Here is a 22,678-nt window from a genome sequence, read left to right on the forward strand (position 1 = left end):
TTAAAATTTATTTGAATAATACCCTTCCAAATGAAAAGCTAAATGAAACCACACAAACATAATTAAAAACATTAAAACTATAGTAGAAACCACACAAACATAATTAAAAACATAAAAACTAATAGAAAACACACACAAATAGCAGATCTAGATACTCCTATTGCCTTGAAATTCCCAAAAGAGTTGAATGAGGTCTTCCTGCAGGTTGGAGTGACTGTGCTCAGATCTAATTTGTTGGTAGCGGTCCATGAATCTGTTCATATGATGAGCATCTCTATCAACAGGATCAAAGTCTCTACCGGTTGGTCCCTCCCATATCTCAGCAATCCTGGGCCTCATATTGTTATCCTCCTCATCATCGGACTCCAACTCATCATTGCTGTCTTCAGGTCGTTCATTTTCGACAATCATGTTGTGTAATATAATACACGTCAACATAATGTATCGAAGGTCCTCTTTATGCCACCCACGAGCAGCTCCTCTAACAATACCAAACCGTGACTGTAATATACCAAAACACCTTTCTACATCCTTCCTATACCCCTCTTGAGCCTTTGCAAACTCGATTTCCTTGGGGCGTGTAGGATTTCGAACAGTTTTCAAGAAAGTCGCCCATCAAGGATAAATACCGTCGGCGAGATAGTATCCTAGACTGTGAGCTCTGTTGTTAACTTGGAATTGGATCAGAGGTGCTCTACCGGCAGTAAGCTCATCAAACAACGGAGACTTTTCCAAGACATTCAGGTCGTTGCATGCCCCAGGCATTCCAAAGAATGCGTGCCAAATCCTGATGTTGTAAGATGCGACTGCTTCCAGGATGATAGTGGGGATCTGTTTCCTACCACTATATTCCCCAGCCCAACCTGTCGGACAATTCTTCCATTGCCAATGCATACAGTCCATGCTCCCAATCATTCCTGGAAAACCTCTCCTCTCAACTTTGGTAATAAGTCGTCTGAGGTCGGCTGCAGTAGGAGCGCGGAGGTATTTTGTTGAGTAAAGATCAACAATTCCTCGTGTAAAGTGCTGAAGGGCTGCGACGGAGGTGGATTTCGCCATCCGACAATACTCAGCACATTGATCTGCCCCTGCACCGTACGCAAGTATTCCCAAGGCAGCTGTCATCTTCTGCTCCGGAAGCAGTCCGACTTTGCCGGTAGCATCTGACCTTTGAACAAAGTAACGACCATACTGGCAAAGGTCAGTAGATATACGCTTGAAGAGATTGAGACTCATCCTGTAACATGTTCGGAACTCCGGATCTTTGAACACTGGCCGGTCGATAAAGTAGTCGGCCAACATACCTTTGCCCTTTTCTTCTCTAAGTCGTTCCTCATTTGGTGCACAACCCGGATGAGAACCGCGCCCTCGGTGTTGGTTTCCATATTCTTCTGCGACTGCAGCGATGACAATGGCGTTGGTGGCCATCATCTTCATCATCTTCATCCTGAGACCGTCGAATTTGATCCCACAAATTGTTCATTGCAACGAGGGAAATTTAGGAAATATGTAATGCTAGAGATATGAAAAGGGTGAAGGTTTGTTAAGCTCGGATGGTGTGTGTATGTAGTGAAAACATCATGTCTATTTATTGAAATTTTTCACACATAAAAGTGTCGGTGGGTTATCACTCACTCATTTCAAAAAATTGTCGGTGGTGTGCATGTGATAAAAGTGTCGGTGGATTTTTATATTTTTTCACACTTTTCAAAAAACTTGTCGGTGGTGTGCATGTGATAAAAGTGTCGGTGGAGTTAAAAAAAATTTCACACTTTTCAAAAACTTTGTCGGTGGTGTACATGATAAAAGTGTCGGTGGAGTTTTAAATATTTTCACACTTTTCAAAAACTTTGTCGGTGGTGTATATATGATAAAAGTGTCGGTGGAGTAAAAAAAAAAAAAAAGTGTCGGTGGACATATAATTTGTCTACCAATAAAATTTTATTTGGTTGCATTTTCAAATTGTTTATCAATACTATTTATTTACATCATACATTTCTCATTTTCCAAAAAAAAATTAATAAAATATTCAATGAACAATAACTGACTGGTGACCTTGACTCAACGGGTGGAAGCAAAGATCCAATGGCAGTGAATAGTTTCCTGCCCTGGTGACCTGGTGACCGTGACCCAACGGGTGAACTTGCTCTTGGAACTTGGAAGATATAGGATGCCATATGGCAGAAAAAGGAGAATCAAACGTAGCTGGGTTTTCTTTTTTGTTTCAATTCCAGATGATAGCTACTCAAGCAATTCTCGTCCAACACTAACACCACAAAGCATCTTTCAGCTTCTTCAGTTGGGCTTCCAGAGATCAATTGTGACAAATCCATCAAGAACAATAATTTTGAAACCAGCATCTACACAGACTAGCTACATTTGAATTTGCAGATTTGAAGGGAAAAGCTATGGCTACAAGGCTCCTATCACAACCGCCTTGTTAGTTGTTACTAAATAAGAAAAAGGGGAAAAAGACGAGAGATGAGGACTGTGTTTGATGTTTAGGAGGAATGGGAATGAAAAAAGAAAATGTCAAAGAAGAAAATTAATCGTTCAAAATTTCAAAAACCAAGGGAAAATTAAGTTAATTTAAATAAGTCAAATATTGAGATGGAAAAAGAGAAAATATTTGTGAGTGAGAATTATTCTATATTATTCACAATTGTGTAAGGGATATATATACAAAACCCTATTGTACTATACATTAGTACGATCTAGTATAGGAAACTAATTCCTATTATAAGGAAACTACTGAATACACATATTCTCTAAATGACTCACGCGTTAACTAATAATGACTCGCACATTAACACTCCCCCTCAAGTTGGGGCATAAACATCACGAAGACCCAACTTGCCTAGTGAGTCATAGAACAACTTGCTAGATACAGCTTTAGTGAGTACATCTGCTAATTGTTCCTCAGTAGGAACAAAAGGAAAGGTAATCAACTTTGTGTCCAGCTTTTCCTTAATGAAGTGTCGATCAACTTCCACATGCTTTGTTCGATCATGTTGGACAAGATTCTGAGAGATTTCAATTGTAGTTTTGTTGTCACAATACAGCTGCATATATAGCTGACTTAGGCTTAAAACCCAAATCTCGGAGAAGATTACGTAACCATAGGAGTTCACATACTCCATGTGCCATACCTCGATATTCAGCTTCAGCACTTGACCTTGTAACAACCTTCTATTTCTTGCTCCTCCAGGTAACAAGGTTTCCTCTCACAAAGGTAAAGTAGCCAGATGTAGACTTCCGGTCTGTGATACAACCAGCCCAATCAGCATCTGCATACCCACTAACATCAAGGTGTTGATGTTTTGAGTAGGGGTCGTCAACGGGCCGGGCTTAGCCTTGCGGGCTTTTTGGGCTGGGCCTTGCGGGCTTTATTTATAAATAAATATTTAAAGACACAAGTTTTTTTTTTTTTTAATCAAGCTTTGGAAATTCAATGGATAATGATCAAATACAACCAAAGATAACAATCTATATAACTATATTGTACCCAAAAAAATCTATATTTATATATAGATACTAATTTGTTGATAAATAAATTTTTAAAGACACTAATTTTTTATAAATCTATATTTATACATCATACACTCCAAAGAGCTACATATAGCAATTCAAAGAAAATGAGAAACCGACCGTTGGATGAGTTTATTACAATAAATTATGAGTGTGGTAAAAAATTTAGCCAATTTCACCATATTTTTGAATCCGATCAGATTGGTCAACCGTAGTCACTTATATGTTTTATTGGTTGACCGATGGCGTGACAACCGCGAAACGTGCTTATTTTTTCACATCACGTTTGTATATATTCCATCGATGGATGTGCGTGGACATAAGATAAAAAAAATTAATTTTAATTACAAACACATTGGACTATACCAATTTTATTCCTAAAGTTATACGACTTATACATTGCATTTAAATTGTTTAAGTTCATTCTAAAGCAACCATGAAGTGGAAAATGAATTCGGAGAAACCAACCGCTTGATGGAGAGATTGTAATGTTTTATGGTGGTTGTAGAAAATCTAGCCAATTTGGTTCACGTTTCGAATTCGATCAACTAGGTCAAACGTAGTTACTCTTATAAACCTATATTTATATATCATACACTCCAAAGAGCAACCCCTATCAATTCAAAGAAAATGGAAAAACCGACCGTTGGATGAGTTTATTACAATAAATTATGAGTGTGGTAAAAAATTTAGCCAATTTCACCATATTTTCGAATCCGATCGGATTGGTCAACCGTAGTCACTTATATGTTTTATTAGTTGACCGATGCCGTGACAACCGCAAAACATGCTTATTTTTTCACATCACGTTTGTATATATTCCATCAATGGATGTGCGTGGACATAAGATAAAAAAAATTAATTTTAATTACAAACACATTGGTCTATACCAATTTTATTCCTAAAGTTGTATGACTTATACATTGCATTTAAATTGTTTAGGTTCATTCTAAAGCAACCATGAAGTAGAAAATGAATTCGGAGAAACCAACCGCTCGATGGAGAGATTGTAATTTTTTATGGTGATTGTAGAAAATCCAGCCAATTTGGTTATCGTTTCGAATTCGATCAACTAGATCAAACGTAGTTACTCATATAAATCTATATTTATATATCATACACTCCAAAGAGCAACCCCTATCAATTCAAAGAAAATGGAAAAACCGACCGTTGGATGAGTTTATTACAATAAATTATGAGTGTGGTAAAAAATTTAGCCAATTTCACCATATTTTCGAATCCGATCGGATTGGTCAACCGTAGTCACTTATATGTTTTATTGGTTTACCGATGCCGTGACAACTGCGAAACGTGCTTATTTTTTCACATCACGTTTGTATATATTCCATCAATGGAAGTGCGTGGATATAAGATAAAAAAAATTAATTTTAATTACAAACACATTGGTCTATACCAATTTTAGTCCTATAGTTGTATGACTTATACATCGCATTTAAATTGTTTAGGTTCATTCTAAAGCAACCATGAAGTAGAAAATGAATTTGGAGAAACCAACCGCTCGATGGAGAGATTGTAATGTTTTATGGTAGTTGTAGAAAATTCAGCCAATTTGGTTCTCGTTTCGAATTCGATCAACTAGGTCAAACGTAGTTACTCTTATAAATCTATATTTATATATCATACACTCCAAAGAGCAACCCCTATCAATTCAAAGAAAATGGAAAAACCGACCGTTGGATGAGTTTATTACAATAAATTATGAGTGTGGTACAAAATTTAGCCAATTTCACCATATTTTCGAATCCGATCGGATTGGTCAACCGATATGTAGAATATATATATGCACATATTTTATATAGAAGTATAATAGTATAAGAACTTCCACACACACACACACACATATAAATATATCTATATATATCTCTCTCTCTATATACACACACATATATATTAATACATATATATATATATATATAAACACACACACACACACACATATATGATATATTGATATATATATATATATATATATATCTATATGTGTAAAAGTAAAATGAGAATTGGAATTGGTCTACTCATTTCATTCATAACCCCTTTATATAGGGATATGATTACAACGGAAATATCATTAACATTGATGATACTAAATGCTGATTGAGCTGTGATTTGTAATTGCTTGATTCCCTCTTCGTCTGTTTCTTTGACGAAGGCACATAATGCGCTTTTCCTTTAACACTCCCCCTTGTGCCAAGTCAAAGACGAAATGGTGCATGAGTTGTTGCCTCACTAAAAACCTTGCCAAGTAACAATAAAAACCCTGTGGGACAAAAATAAAACTTGGTCGAAGGAAAAGAGCACAACGCACCTTTTACATTTGAGTATGACATGTGTGTGTTAGACTCCCCCTGACATCTACACCTCCCCCTGATACTTACACTAATCTAGGGAGCTTGGAAAGTCTTCGCATTCCTATGCTTTTCACATGTTTCTCAAATGTGTCCTTAGGCAATGATTTGGTGAACAAATCTGCGACATTCTCCTCAGACCTTACTTGATTCATTTGAATCTTGAGGAGAGTCTGTTGTTGCTGATTGTAGGACAACTTTGGCGATATATGTTTTGTGTTATCACCCTTAATATAACCTAGCTTCATCTGTTTGATGCAAGCTGCATTGTGTTTGTAAATGCAAGTAGGCTCTTCAGTGGTAGAACTCAAACCACTAGTCCCTCGAATATGTGCAATGATAGTTCTTAACCATACACACTCAAGAACCGTCTCATGTAGAACAATGATCTCTGAGTGGTTCGAGGAGGTAGCCATAAAGGTTTGCTTGGTTGATCTCCAAGATATCGCTGTGTTCCCATTGGTAAATACATAACTAGTTTGGGAACAACCTTTATATGGGTCAGAGAGATACCCAGCATCAGCAAAACCAACCAAAACATCATTTGGCTTTTCGGTGTAGTGAGTGGCACTTTCGCCATCAATACTTTCTTCAGGGATTGTAGTTCCATCTGCGGTCCCTCTTGTCTCTCTGTAGGGAAAGAACAGTCTCAAGTCAATGGTTCCTTTTAGGTATCGAAGATGTTCTTGATACCATTCCAGTGACGCTGCGTTGGCGCTGAGCTAAATCTAGCTAACAAGTTCACTGAGAATGCACTGTCTAGTCGAGTAAATTGGGCTAAGTACAATAATGCGCCTATTGCACTTAGATAGGGAATTTCAGCTCCCAACACCTTTTCGTCATCTTCCTTTGGACGAAATGGATCTTTCCTTGCATCCAAACTTTGACCGATCATGGGAGTGCTAGCAGGATGTGCTTTGTCCATGTTATCTCGCCTGACTTTTGGACATATGCAGACTGGTGGATTAGTATTCCACAAACTCGGTGTTCTAGTTCAAGGCCTAGATAGAATCGAGTTTTCCCAAGATCTTTCATCTCAAATTCGGATTTCAAGTAGCTCGCGGTTTCTCTTATTTCATCAAGAGTACCTATTATGTTCATATCATCGACATATATAGCTACAATTGCAAATCCGGAACTTGTTTTCTTTATGAATACGCAGGGGCATAATTCATCGTTCTTATATCCCTTCCCGATCAAGTAGTCACTTAGACGGGTATACCACATCCGCCTGGATTGTTTTGATCCGTAAAGTGAGCGTTTCAACCTAGTTGCAAACGCACTCCGTGGTTTAGAGTCTCTTGACTTGGGTACTGTAAGGCCATCAGGCACTTTCATATATATATATATATATATATATATATATATGAATCTAGATCCCTATAGAGATATGTAGTAACCACATCCATGAGCTGCATTTCCAATCCTTCGGAAATTACTAAGCTAACTAAGTAGCGGAACGTTATAACGTCTATTACGGGAGAGTATGTCTCCTCATAGTCAATTCCAGGGCGTTGTGAGAAACCTTGCGCCACAAGGCGAGCCTTGTACCTTAGGACTTCATTCTTCTCATTACGCTTTCTGACAAAAACTCATTTATGTCCTACAGGTTTTACACTTGGTGGGGTTAGCACTACCTGACCAAATACCTGTCTCTTTGTCAGAGAATCTAATTCTACCTGGATTGATTCTTTCCATTTAGGCCAATCTGCTCTTTGTTGACAATTTTCAACAGAGCGTGGTTCGATATCATCGTGCTCTATGATTCCTTGAGCAACAGTATATATCATCAATGTGTATGGAAGATCTTTCTATCAACTCATACGTACTCTCGTAATCCTTTGAGATTTCTTTGTTCTCTGGAATCATTTCAAACATCGGAGCGTCCTCCAGTATTGATTCATGGACATAACTATAATCAGAGACAATCTCATGAGAGGGATTCTATACATTGATGATTAGTTTGTGCCTTACTCACCCTCTTCTTCCTTGGGTGAGTGTCAATCGAACCAAGTGACCTCCCCCTCTTCCTTGGGGAGCCACGGCCTCAACCATACCTCCACTAAGTGCGGTTGTAGTGCCTCTATCTACGGCACCGTGCCCCTTGTTGGGGACTTCTAACCTTACAGGCACATTTGCAGCTGGTATATGTGATCTCGTCACTTTTACGATATCAGTAAACGCATCAGGCATCAAATCTGCTACGTTCTGAAGATCAATTATTCTTTTCACTTCACTTTCACTTTATGAAGTGCGGGGATCAAGATGAGACAGAGTGGGGACAAACCACGACAATTCCTGTCGTTCCCTTGGAAAATCCTTTTTCCTATCTCCCCCTAACGACTGGAAGACTGTCTCATCAAAGTGACAATCCGCAAATCTAGCGGCAGAGAGATCGCCTGTCAAGGGTTCCAAATAGCGAATAATTGTTGGGGATTCGTATCCAACATAAATACTTAATCGTGTCTGAGGAACCAGTGTAGTGCGCTGTGGGGGTGCAATAGGCACATATACTGCACAACCAAATATGCATAAGTGTGAAATGTCAGGCTCATATCCAGTTACCAACTGGTACGCAGAAAATGGTTGGCTAGCAGTGGGTCTGAAACGAATAAGTAAAGCTGCGTGTAATATTGCATAACCCCATGCAGATATAGGCAGGTTGGTGCGCATAACCAATGCCCTAGTCACCATCTGTAGCCTTTTGATGGTGGCTTCTGCGAGACCATTTTGTGTATGCACATGGGGTACAGGATGCTCTACATCGATCCAAATAGATATGCAATAATCATCAAATACTTTTGATGTAAACTCTTCAGCATTATCAAGCCTTATAGACTTGATAGGGTGATCAGGGTGGTGAGCCCGTAAACGTATAATCTGTGCTAGGAGTATTGCAGCATTTCTTGTGGACAATAAAACGACATGTGACTAGATTGTCGAAGCATCCACCAGAACCATAAAATACTTGAATGGTCCGCATTTTGGATGGATAGGTCCATAGACATCTCTTTGTATTCTTTGTAAGAATGGAATGTTTTGTTTTGTAGCTTTAGCATAGGAAGGTCTCGATCCTGTTTTTGCTAAAGAGCAGGCTTTGCAAAACGAGTGATGTGCCTTTGAAATAGTCAATGAGGCATAATGGGAGGGAGGTAGTGCTTCTGGTACTTCAGAAGGCAATGACTGCATTTGAGCAATACTAGAACCGACACCTTGCAGTGTGGCGGATTTTTCTCCCATTTTTACTCGAAAGAAGGGATGTCCGTGTGAGTTCTTTTTAAAAATACGGATCATCATGTCATGACCTCGGTGCCATAGGCGGTCATGCAAAAGCCTGTATGAGTCAGGGTCCCACATTTCATTGTTGGTGACAATATAGGATTCAATGATCCAAATCATAGTGAGGTACAGTCCACTAAATTGACTCATAAGTTTCTCTAAAATGCGTTTCCTTCCACATTCCTTAGAGTTAATATTAAGGTATTCAGTTCCATTCTCACGGTGTGTTGTTACATGATAACCGTTGGCACAAATATCTTTGAAACTTAACAAGGTTCGATTAGCTCTTGGTGCATATAGAGCGTCTATGACTTGAAATGTTGCGCCATTAGGCAGCAAAAATTTGGCAGTTCCTCGCCCTTTTATTAGTTGTGATAATCCAATCATCGTAGTCACAGAGGAATTATAGGCTATTAGTTCAATGAATAATTGCCTATTTCTTAATATTGTGTGGGTAGTCCCACTATCAATTAAGCACTCAAGTTCTCCTCCATTCATTCCTACAAATAAATGGGAGGTATTTATAAAATATAACTCATATTCTTTAGAGTATTTCTTATTTGCGTAGAATGGTATTCTTTTCATTCTAATAATTTTTCTCTAGATGTATTGCTTTACATCTTTATAGTGCTATGTCGAACCATGTAAATATGTTTAGTAAATAAATTTGAATAAATTCAGTGCTTCAGAATAAAATTCAAAATTTATTAATAAGCCAACGATAATCAAATCAAGGTCTTGTTCAGAAATCTTATTCATCAATCCACGATTGAAAATAAACTTTAAGACCAAACAATAGTCTAATTAAAAATGGGGCATTATGCCTTCACAACTGTCTTTGGAAAATAAAATGAATAAAGCAGATCAGTCAAGATTGAGAGCATCCATTGACTTAGCAAGTTCCTCTTTGCCATTGGAGTCTGCAACTGTAAGGTTGACGTCTAGGTCATGACCTCCTTCTTCCATATTGTGAGCCTCTTGTTCTTTAGACTCTCTATACCTCTTGTAATTGGCTGTTACTCTGTTGTTTGGTTGGCAGTTCTTGTACCAATGCCCAATGAATCCACACCTATAGCATGGTTCATTGTCAACTCTTTCCTTTGGCATCTTGTTTCCATGATCCCTATGTCCCTTTCCACGTGGTGCATGGTTGCCACGTGGGTAGGGGGATCACCACGTCTAAACCCCCTTGCATTGGAGTTATTTCCACCTTTCATTTTTCCATAATTAGCCTCAGGAATTTTCTTTGTCCCAGTGGACCTGGCATTGTTATTCAAGAGAATCTTATTTTGTCTCTCAGCCACTTGCAGTAGGCTTATCAACTTATTGAAGGTTGTGATTCTTTTGTTGTCATAATCCAACTGATACTGGTTCGCTAGTATAAAAGCTGAATTAGGAAAGGTGGTAAGAGTCTTGTAGATCATATCATCTTCTGTGATTTCCCTTCCACATAAATTGAGACGTGCCTTTAAGCGCAACATGTCCTTGTTGAAGTCATTGACCTTTTTATAGTCAAGCAAGCGGATTCCATTCCACTGAATAGCCAGTCCTGGGAGCAAAGTATCGTGAATGTTCCCAAAACGTCCTTTAAGGGCATCCCACAGTGCTTTGGGTGTCTTCAACTGAAGGTACTCCCAGCGTAGGCTAGGATCAATATGTCGCTTCAGAAAAATTAAGGCATCTGCTTTCACCTTATTAGATAGTTCATCATCTTTGGGATCAGTAATGGTGGCAGTGTAGTCTTTTGCCACAAAGGCAGTTTCCATATCGGAAACCCAACGATGGTACTCAAGTCCTTCTGAGTCCAAAATGTCAAACTCAGGTCGAGTTGGATCAGCCATCTACATAAATAAGAGAGAAGATATAAATTACGCAGTCATAAAGACATCCACGTAAATTATTTTCCAAACATATGAATTAGATTTCAAGACCAAGATTCGTAATGGTCACATTTTTTTTTTTCAATGCTATGTGAAAATACTTTATCACAGTAAGTGTGTGTATAATGCACATGAATTTTCATTATCATGGCAAAATGGAATTGTATATGTTGCATTCTAAAATTAATAATAGCACATTTAATAATAAATAATAAAAACATAGCATATAATAAATTACATGGCATACTCAAATTTCACAAATATATACCAAAATATATGTATGTTACACATAATAACAGCAATAATATATCATGCGTAAAATAAAATATAAATAATAGCATAATATAAAGACATGCTTAGGAATAATTATATAAGAGTAAATAAGATTCACAAAACATGCTCACAATTGCATAAATAATATATAACAAGATATATATGGCATGTTCAAAAATAAAGTATAAACTATAGCATAATTAAAACATGCTTAAACATAATTATGTAAAACATAAATAACAAAACATGCTTTAAAAAAATCAAAATTATCTAACTAAACATACTCAAAGGTTCTAATTATAAATAATGAAAATATGCAATAGTATGAAAATATGCCATAGTATGAAAATAAATAAAAGAGAACATACTTGGTCGCGAGAAAATAAAACAATCCTAGCGCACGGAAACAGAAGAAAAATATTTTTTCTTCTAGGGTTTGTTTCTTTTCGTCAGAAAGAAAACTAGAAAATTAAGATTTTTTCTATTGGCTATTTGCTCTGAGCGTGCTGATAACGTGTAAAAGTAAAATGAGAATTGGAATTGGTCTACTCATTTCATTCATAACCCCTTTATATAGGGATAGGATTACAACGGAAATATCATTTACATTGATGATACTAAATGCTGATTGAGCTGTGATTTATAATTGCTTGATTCCCTCTTCGTCTGTTTCTTTGACGAAGGCACATAATGTGCTTTTCCTTTAACAATATGACTATATATATATATATATATCTATATAAACACACACACAAATATATATATCTATATGTGTCTATATATATATATATATATTTATAAACACACACACACACACACACACATATAGATATATCTATATATATAACACACACACACATACATATATATATATATATATATATTAATATATATATATAAACACACACACACACACACACATATATAATATTTTGCGGGCTTTTACGGGCCGGGCCTAGCGGGCTTTTGGCGGGCCGAGTTTTTGCCAGCTTTTTTGCGGGCCTCCATCTGCCCACCAAGGCGGACTTTTGCGGGTTTTTTGACGGGCCAGGCCGGGCCAAAAGCCCTGCGGGCCGGCGGGCCTCCATCGGCCCACTTGATCCATGGGCTTTTTGATGAGGCCTAGTTTTGAGAACATTAAACCTTTTCCTGGTGCAGACTTCAAATACCTCATGATCCCCACTACAACATCCATGTGTCTTTCACTTGGATTGTGCATAAACTGACTCACAACACTAACTACATAGGCTACATCAAGTCTTGTATGTGATAAGTAAATCAGACGTCCCACTAACCTTTGGTACCGAGGTCTTTCAGTTGGAACTTGCTTAGGGTATTCTGCCAATTTGTGGTTTTGCTCAATTAAAGTATCAATTGGGCAATAATCTAACATGCCTGTTTCTGCCAAGAGGTCCAGCACATACTTTCTCTGACATAAGAAGATACCATCTCTCCCCCTTGGCAACCTCTATCCCCAAGAAATACTTTAAGTCACCTAGATTCTTCATCTCAAATTCGGATAATAACTTCTCCTCAAGGCTTTCAATTTCTACTAGATCATTCCCTGTGATCACCATATCATCTACATATATGATTAGCACAGTCACCTTCCCCTTTTGGTGTTTCAGGAATAAGGTGTGATCAGAATTGCTCTGCTTATATCCAAAACGTCTCATGGATTGAGTAAACCTACCAAACCATGCACGGGGTGACTGTTTCAGTCCATAAAGGGACTTCTTCAACCTGCACACAATATCACCTGGTATATCATGTATAGAACTAGGAGGTAAGTTCATGTAAACTTTTTCAGTTAGCTCTCCATGAAGGAAAGCATTCTTAATATCAAACTGATGGAGTGGCCAATTCAGGTTTGCTGCCAGTGACAATAACACTCGAACATTATTCATCTTGGCTATTGGAGCAAAAGTCTCATCATAGTCAATCTTATACGTCTGAGTAAACCTTTAGCCACCAACCTTGCCTTATACCTGCTTATTGTGCCATCTGCATTATGTTTCACAGTGAAGACCTACCTACATCCAATTGGTTTTTTTCCACGGGGTAGTAGTACAAGTTCCCAGGTGTGATTCTTTTCTAGTGCCTCCATTTCTTCCTCCATTGCCTTGGCCCATTTTGGGTCTTTCATAGCCTCCTGCACCTTGTCAGGTACAGATACAGAGGATATTTGATTCACAAATGATGCATAAGGTTTGGATAACCTCTGGTGTGACACAAAGTTAGCTATTGGATATTTGGCTTTAGCAGTTATGGAAGTTCATACCTTTTTGCTGGTTGACCGCGGGTGGTTCTACTAGGTAACACATATGTAGAAGAGACTAGGGTGGAGTATCAGGTAAGGGGAAAGCCTGTATAGAATCTTCTTCAGCTTCAAAAGTCGATTGGTCAATGTCGACATCGATGTCTTCTTTGTCTGGGGATTGACATGTCAACTCCCTCTTTTTTTGATAGGTCGACTGCTTGACTAGTCGACTGTAAAATTTCTTTGACTGACAGGTCAACTCCCCCTGTCGACTGGTCATTAACGACTTCAAGTCTAGGGATTGACATGTCAACTCCCCCTGTCGACTCTGGAATTTCAGCAGTGCTTACTTCTTCTGCTTCTTCTTCTGCATCTTGATTCTTCTTCAATGCTCCACCAGCATACATCTCTTCAAAAAATTCATTCTCCCCCTGAAGAGAGTTGTTGGTGGGGGAGAAATATCACATGTCTTCATAGAAAGACACGTCCATGGTGATGTAGAACTTCGTGTAGGTGGGTGATAACACTTATATCCTTTCTGATGAGAACCATAGCCTACAATGACACACTTCAGAGCCCAGGCATCCAACTTTAACCGCTGGTTTTTTGGTATATGGACAAAGGCAACACATCCAAAGACTTGGGCAGGTAGGTTATGGAATGAAGGAATAGAGACATGGGTTGACAAGACTTCGAAGGGAATACTCCCCTGAAGGACACTGGAAGGAAGACGATTAATGAGGTGGGATGCAGTTTGGACCGCTTCACCCCATAGATACTTGGGCATATGAGCACCAAATAATAATGCTCGGGCTATGTCTAAGAGATGACGGTTTTTACGCTCTGACACACCATTTTTTTCTGGTGTGTAGGGACAAGTAGTTTGATACTCCCCCCCCCCAAAAAAAAAAAATTATCAGAACGAAAAACTTTGATAAGGCCATTAAATTGTGTTTGAATCATTTTTTTGAAATGCAGTAAATACAGCATCCTTAGACCTAAGCAATGCAACCCATGACAATCGAGTACAATCGTTAATAAATAGAACAAAATAACACATCCCAGAAATAGTGGGTTCGATGGGTGAATAACACGTGAACAAAATAACACGTCAGAGTGAATAATTTCAAAGGGAATGAAACTTTTATTAGAAAGACTCAATGGGTAACTGACTCGATGGCTTTTTGTCAAAACACAAGTTTCACAATGTAAGGAAGACTCATTAATGCCAACAAATAAAGAGGGCATAGTTTTACGCATTACACTGAAAGAAGGATGCCCTAAGCGTCTATGCCATAACCACACTTCATTCCATTCTCTAGAATTCAAAGTCAAAGTGACTGATGCAGTCTTCCTTGGCTTCTCCCCAGCATATGCTTGGTCCAGATGAAACAATCTTCCCCTCAGATATCCCCTGCCGATTACCTCCCTAGTCAGAAGATCCTGAAAAAGAACATACATAGGAAAGAATGTTACAGAGCACATGGATTGAGTATTGAGCTGAGGAACCAAGATTAGATGATGAGACAAGTCAGGCACATATAAGACATCATGTAAAACTAAGGTGGGTGTGACTCTTATGGACCCAACGCCTAGGACATGGAAGGACTCACCATTGGCATTTATAACATGTGACACACTAGGAGTGGATAAACTAATGAAGTATTTCCTATCATAGGTCATATGATCAGAAGTACTAGAATCAATAATCCAAGTATCTGAATCTACAAATTTTGAAACTTTTAAAGCCACACCAATCTTACCAGTACCTCTACCAACCATTGATGCTGAAGGATTGTCAACTCTGCCTGTGGTATGATCTTGCCCTGCAATACCAAGGTACTCCGAATTCTGAACTAGATAAACAACTGCCTTTCCTTTCCCTCAAGGTCCTGTTGGCTTAGGCTTGCTGAAATATCCAGCTGGATACCCAACCAGCTTATAGCAAGTCTCCTTGGCATGTCCAGGTAGATTGCAATGCTGACATACCAACCCAGAATTGGCTACTAATGAAGGAGCCTGAGTCATGGGACGAAGTCCTAAAGGTGGTGCAGTGAAGCCAGGAGGTGGACCTTGAGCTTGTGAATGCTTAGCTTAGATTGTCAGGCTAGAGATTTCATAAATAACTCCCTTTGCGCTATCCTGCTGAGACTCATCCTTACGGATGTAGTTAAACGCCTCAATAAGGGAAGGAGACTCTTGGCGACGTAGCAGCTCTCCCTTGGCATTGTCATGTCTAGCATCTAATCCACTGAGAAACTGGTGCACACGCTGCAACTCCTTCTGTTTGACATACCAGGCTATATCCTCAGCATCCTTCAATTTGTTTGGTCGCCGCTGATCAATCTCAGCCCAAACGTTCTTCAGCTGAGTGAAGAACACTGAAACTACTTGTCCATCCTACTTCATCCTTGTTGCCTTGTACAACAACTCATAGATCTGAGAAAAGTCAGATTCATTTAGATAGAGATCATTGAGCATCTTCCACACAATGATCAATTGGACTACCTCATCAATCACACCCAATGATCAATTGGACTACCTCATCAATCATGGCCTTGTATAGAATTGGTAGTACAAGTCCATCAGCATATTCCCACTTGACATATTCTTCACTTTGATCATTCGTCGGCGCCTTAATGGTACCAGTGACATAACCCATCTTGTGGATTCCATGAAGGTGGGCTGAAATCATCTTCGTCCATGTTCTGTAATTCCCAGGTCCATTCAATTTTGCTCCTCTGAACGAACCTGAGGAAGAATCCTGATTTTGAATGCAAACTTCAACTTTCTGAATACTGGAATTGCTAGTATTCCCTCCTTCTAGAAGTGGAGTATCAAGGCCAGCCGTTGGAATACCAACAGAAACAATCGTGCAGCCGAATTGAGATAGAAGGTAAGTTGACAAGTTGAGAGGGATTGATCGACTAGTCAAGAAACAGTAGTAAGCCTTCTAAAAACCAGAAAACAATCCTAACCCCCGAATTCGAGGAAAGAACAATCTTACCCTAGAGTGTAAGGAAAGAAGAATGAAGGAAAAAACAAAGAGACAAAGTCCTCTCGGATCTTCGCTCTGATACCAAGTCAAATATTGAGATGGAAAAAGAGAAAATATTTGTGAGTGAGAATTCTTCTATATTATTCACAATTGTGTAAGGGATATATATACAAAACCCTATTGTACTATACTTGTACTACACATTAGTACGATCTAGTATAGGAAACTAATCCCTATAAGGAAACTACTGAATACACAAATTCTCTACATGACTCACGCGTCAACTAATAATGACTGACATGTCAACATAATGACTCACACATATCAACAAAATCTGAAAGGCATTGTTCACTGTGGAAGGGTGAAATGAAGTGAAGGGGGAAATAAGAACAAAATTGACGGAAAAAAAATGGTGTCGTTAGCCTTGAAAATACAGATGGCCTGATTAAGTAAAAGTCAGATGTTGACTAAGGAAAATTCTATAATACATACTCGTATGTCATACACACATTTATAAATGCGACAACAAATTTGTTGTCAGAGTGGTAATATTGAGTCCTATTTTGTGTAATCTTAGTTCTCTTAATGATAATAATTACACCACCTACGAATCTTGTTATAAATTTTTGAACAAATTCATTATCAATGTTGTAATTTTTGTTTAATTATATGTAAATAATGTAAATGAATATAGTAACTTTGTTCTCAATATTGTAATTTTGATTCATATATATTTCAAATAGATGTAAAATGAGTGTATGATAAACATTACAGTACCATAACTTGTCTCGTTGACTAATAATAGCCTTTAAATTTGAATAAATGGACCAAATTAAAAGTTAAGGACAACCAAGGCTAGAGACTATCCAAGAAATAGATCCGGATATGAATTCGAGTAAAAATATTACCCAACATAATTTATCTTGTAGTCATTTAGAGATTAGATGCTTAATTATCTAGAGATCGACCCATTTAAGATATAATGTGTCTCTTAATTACAATCCATTGATACAAGAGAACACATCTTGATTCCATTTATGAAGAAACCAATTGAGGATTTAAGGGAATACAATATGTGTTTGTTTGTTTTGCTACTGCACCAAAATATTTTAATGGGTTCTCTATATACTCTTTTAAAGAGATCGATCAAACCACTCGTAGTTTAAGAATGTCAATGAGTGAATGAGCTATTTGAGGGCTTTGATTTTCGAATAAGAATAATATTTTGGTGAGTTTGGTTAAAGTGAACCTATGATTATGCAATTTACTGTTTAGGATTTTTTGGATCTAAATTACATGTAGTTCCGACATTAGAAAATTAAAATGGGTAGGTGACCATTTATTTTGGAGTTGTGTTTGGGAGATTTGTGAGAGTTTTAGCCTTTGATTTGATTTTGATAAATTTGGGTGAACTTGGCTAGTGGAGTAAGTAATTCAATTTATAGATTTTTTTTATTTTATTTTTATCAATGAATAACTTCATTAAAGAATGAAGATTACAATGATATTGGGTACAAAGAGCTCTAAAGAAGACTCTCCCCACTTTAGACTTCACAAGTGAAGTCCATAATGACATACTGATGGAGCCAAAATGGCCCCGACTCCAAACACAAAAAAGGTTGACTTAACTGCAAGGCTTGCTTTGCAAGGCGATGTGCAACCATGTTACAATCACGCTTCACAAAGTGCCAATTATAACTAGAAAACGATAAAACTAACTGCTTAACTTCATCTAAAATATGGCCTTCCAAACTTAGATCACCACTCACATCATGCAATGCATTTAGTACTGTTAGTGCATCTCCCTCAACTTCTAAACTCAAAAATCCAACATGTAGAGCAAACCTGAGACCATGCAGTAGTGCCAAAGACTCCACAACCCTCAGTGAAATATTACCAACCTGGGGAACTACCATAGCCCCCCGTAGATTTCCTTGATGATCTCGGAAAATAACTCCCAGCCCACATACACCTTTCTTAACATCCGTTGCCCCATCAAAATTCATCTTGAGGCAGCCCAAATCAGGAGGTTTCCAAACATGACGCTCCAAATTCAGATTCTCCTTCGCTGTTCCTTGCACATCTCTTCTCGGTTCACACTTGTTAGCTTTCGCATTGGCTGCATCAAATTGTAGCTGCCACTCTCCAGCTGCAGAAACTAATTCCTCTGGCTTTAAAGTCCTTTCACCATGACGGTGAAGATTTCTATTTCTCCAAATCCACCAAACAATAAATCCCAAAGCTTCCAAGTCACTTCCAACAGCGGTATCAATGACATGTGCAATAGGATCAAATAGAGATGGTTCTTGCCATACCTTACATACTTCACGTAAAAAAGAAAGCTTCCAAACCCTTTTTGCATGAGGACACTCCCAAATACATGAATTGTAGATTCCACAACTGCATTACAAAGCCAACACGAGGCATCTGGTGTTATCTTTCTTCTTTGCAAATTCTGGCCACATGGAATATAATTAAGAATAGCCCTCCAAAGCAATAGTTTAATTTTATGTGGTACTTTCAAAGCCCAAATTTTCCTCCAAACTACCGACACACTTGAAGAGCTACATTCAGCCACACTTCCACTCTTTTTTGCTATCAAATCACGAGCCACCCAATACCCCGTTTTCACACTGTAGCTTCCATTCTTCGTATAATGCCAAACCAACCTATCCGGAATCATTCGTAACCCCAAAGGCATACTTAATATCATCTCTGCCTCATGATCTAGGAAGCTTGATTTTATTAAAGGAACATTCCAAGCCCCAGACTCTGTAAGTAGGTTAGCCACAGTCCACTCTGCTGGAAGATTTACAGGCGATACAACTTTAAAACTAGTAGGGCAAGGTAACCAACGATCGTCTTTAAGTCTAACGCGCTGACCATTTCCAATACGCCACCTAGTTCCACAATCAAGCACCTGACCATTTCTCAATCTCCTCATTTTGCTCTCTCAATCTCCTTTGCCCACTATAAATAGACTAAAAAACATATTGTAAAATGTTATTTACATCAGACTTTGCATGCTGTAAATTGAAGACATGTTTTCAAGCATGTCTTTTTACATTAAATAACATCTCTAAATTTAAGCATAGCAAGCCGTAAAAGACATGTTTTCTTCAAATTTATGGCAAGCATAGCAAGATATAAATTATAAAAGACATGTTTTCTTCCAATTTACATGCAGCCTACATATCACGCGATCGTTCAGTTTTGAAATTGAAAATCTAGGCTACTCTTTGCTTGTTGCAATTTCATAACAGAACTTTAGCTTCTATATAGAGTTTATCAGTAATAATTAAGTATATATACAACTGAGCATGCGATGCTGCGGATATATCATTGATATGGTTCAGCTTAATAATTACAAACATTCGATACATTACATAAGCACACATTATAGTACTGTTTTACATATTCCAAACTTTGCTATCATAACCAGATATGTGTTTTGATAGATTATGTGTTTGCCAATTCAGCTATCACAATCAGAGTCCGCTTAATTTCTCAAGTTCATTCAAGTCTTCAAGGCAGGATTGTGTAGAGTATCTTATTCATTCAAAAGCATATGCAGGAAGATCTGAGTTCTGGCTTATATTAAAAGCTTGTGCTGATCGCTGATTATCTTTATAAATATGATATAGTATCTCATTTAGAGTAGGATAAATTTTTTTTTTCCCAAGCATATTCATCACCAAATGCTGCATTGATTCTATAAGGAAAACAAAAATAGTGCGGGTATAAGGTTTTGTTTTGGGACATATATAAAAACCAGTGACATTATACAGTCAAAATAAGAAATGTCACACACCTTTCTCAAAAGATAAAATCTATCAAATTCAAAAGTGTTAAAGTAAATCAAGAATATGTGTTTGATCCAAACTCTAGGTTACTTGACCTAGTTGTAATAGGGTTTTGAATTAGAGATATTCTCAGAGATATTTATCAATATTCGATTAATTGTACGATTATCTTTCCTTGTACAACTCTGACTCTATGTTTTGTAATTCTCTATATAAAGAGGCCCCTATTATCAATGAAAGTACGACTCAATTCTCTCCAAATTTCAGTTTTCCTTAAACACGTTATCAACACGACGCTCTAACCCTAAAACCTAATAGCCAAAACCCTTTCGGCCCCCACCGTACACCTTGAAGCCCTCCACACCAGGAGTCCAGAACCGGCTGCAGAAAGACCATAACCGGCCAAAAACCTACCAAACCGGCCACCGGAAGCTCCAAACCACCAGCAACAAATATTCCACCTGTTCATCACCTTTTGGACCTCCAATTGCTACTAAATTTTTCCAGCAGTAGCGCCTCAATCCTAGGATTTGGAATTTTTTTTTTCAGGAACCGGCCTAAAGGATCGGAACCAGCCACAAATAGAGCCTGCACCCTTGAACCGCCAGAGAGAAGAAAAGAAGAAGAAAGAAAGAAAGAAAAGAGAAGAAGGCCCGCAGCCCAGTTGGCAGAAAGGAAAAAAAAAAAAAAGAGGTACAGGCCTACTAACGCAGGCAGCTCCGTGACCCATTGCCATGTCAGCATGGTGACCCACTGCCACGTCATCTCCGGTGCCACATAAGCTCCGACGACTTTTCTGGCCAAATTTTCCGGCGACTATCCGACACTTTTTCCAGCAATTTTCTACACTTTTCAAGGTATGTTTTAAAGGTTCTATTAGTTCCCGTTTTTGAAGTTTTTTTTTTTATCGTTTTTCTCTTCTTTTCTCGAGGACTTGCAACATTCCTTCTTCTATCCGCCTTTCTTCTTCATAGGGGAGACTGAAAACCGAATTGTGGGGGTTTGTGCTTACTCCAAACTTGGAGCTTGTTGAGATCTTCAAACTTCAAGTTTGTAGAGAATTTATGATCGACCACTTATATCATTGTTTCGATCTAATCCAATACCTCTTGGAATCCGATTTCTTGGAAACGACTACACTCAGAAATCCCTAATTTCTTGGAAGCAATTACGCTCTGAAATTCATATTTTCTTGGGAGCGACTACCCTAAAATTTTTTATATGTTTTCGTGGTAGCCTTTTTCGCTCTGAAACTAACCCTTTTTCTTGTTCTCTTTCAGGATGAGTAATCTCAACAAACTGGACTTCGCTCCATTAGGAACAACTGGCTCTGGATATCATAAGTAGGTTCGTGATATCCGCCAGCATCTCAAGGCTGATGGAATCCTGGATACGATTCTCGAGCCTAGCCAGGACGTGCTAACGGTTGAGCAAGCGTACTGGCTAGGCTCAAACTTTGGAAGAAAATAGAGCAGCCTTAGAGACAAATAATTCGAAAGCCATCATCCTAATGACTCGTCATATGGATGATTTGCTCTAGTACGACTATATGAATGAAGAAGATCCCAGAAGGCTATGGGTCTCACTCGAAGAAAGATTTGGCAATGTCCGTGACTCACTGCTTCCTGAACTAGAAGTGAGATGGCATAGCCTCCGCTTTTGTGATTTCAAGTCAGTTATTGACTACAACTCGGAAGCACTTCACATTAAATCCTTAATGGAATTATGTGAAAAAGATATCACAGATGCGATGTTGATTGAGAGGACTCTCTCTACCTTCCCCGTCTCTGCTTTGATGGTTGCAAAGAACTATCGAATCGATGTCATTGCAGGACGGATCACAAGGTTTCATGAGCTCATTGGAGCTATGAATGTCGCTAAAAAGCATGATAAGATCCTTGTGAAGAACTATAATTCGATACCCCCGGGAACAGAGCATATTCCAGAGTCCAATTATAGTCATGCCCCTGAGGGAGGGCGCCAAGAGTGAAACCCTAAATCTAAGGACAATTTTGGACGTTTTGGTCCATATTCTCGCTCTAATGAGGAAGGTAACCGCTAAAATAGGCGGACACAGAACCGAAGAGGTCAACGTGGAAAGAGAGAGAGAGATAGAGAGAGGCAATGCCTCTGGCCATGTTGGTGGCGCCACCAACACTAAGAGCCATCCTAATGACACTTTCAAAGGGCCTCAATTAATAGAGTTTGAGCATAGAGATGTATGTTCCCGATGTGGACTGTCCGGTCATTGGGCACACATTTGTAGAGCTCATGGAAATATTATCACCGCC

At 38.4% G+C, this 22,678-nt stretch overlaps 1 protein-coding gene across 1 annotated transcript; it reads right to left on the reverse strand.

The window, feature by feature from the left end:
• Positions 1–615: 615 nt before the first annotated feature.
• Positions 616–1,446, reverse strand: LOC112163910. The gene has a single exon (XM_024300172.1). It carries the CDS (start codon positions 1,444–1,446, stop codon positions 616–618), a length of 831 nt encoding a protein of 276 aa, XP_024155940.1.
• Between the last annotated feature and the right edge of the window lie 21,232 nt (positions 1,447–22,678).

The sequence above is a fragment of the Rosa chinensis genome, chromosome 5 (genome assembly GCF_002994745.2).
Source record: "Rosa chinensis cultivar Old Blush chromosome 5, RchiOBHm-V2, whole genome shotgun sequence".
In the NCBI taxonomy this organism is placed as follows: domain Eukaryota; kingdom Viridiplantae; phylum Streptophyta; class Magnoliopsida; order Rosales; family Rosaceae; genus Rosa; species Rosa chinensis.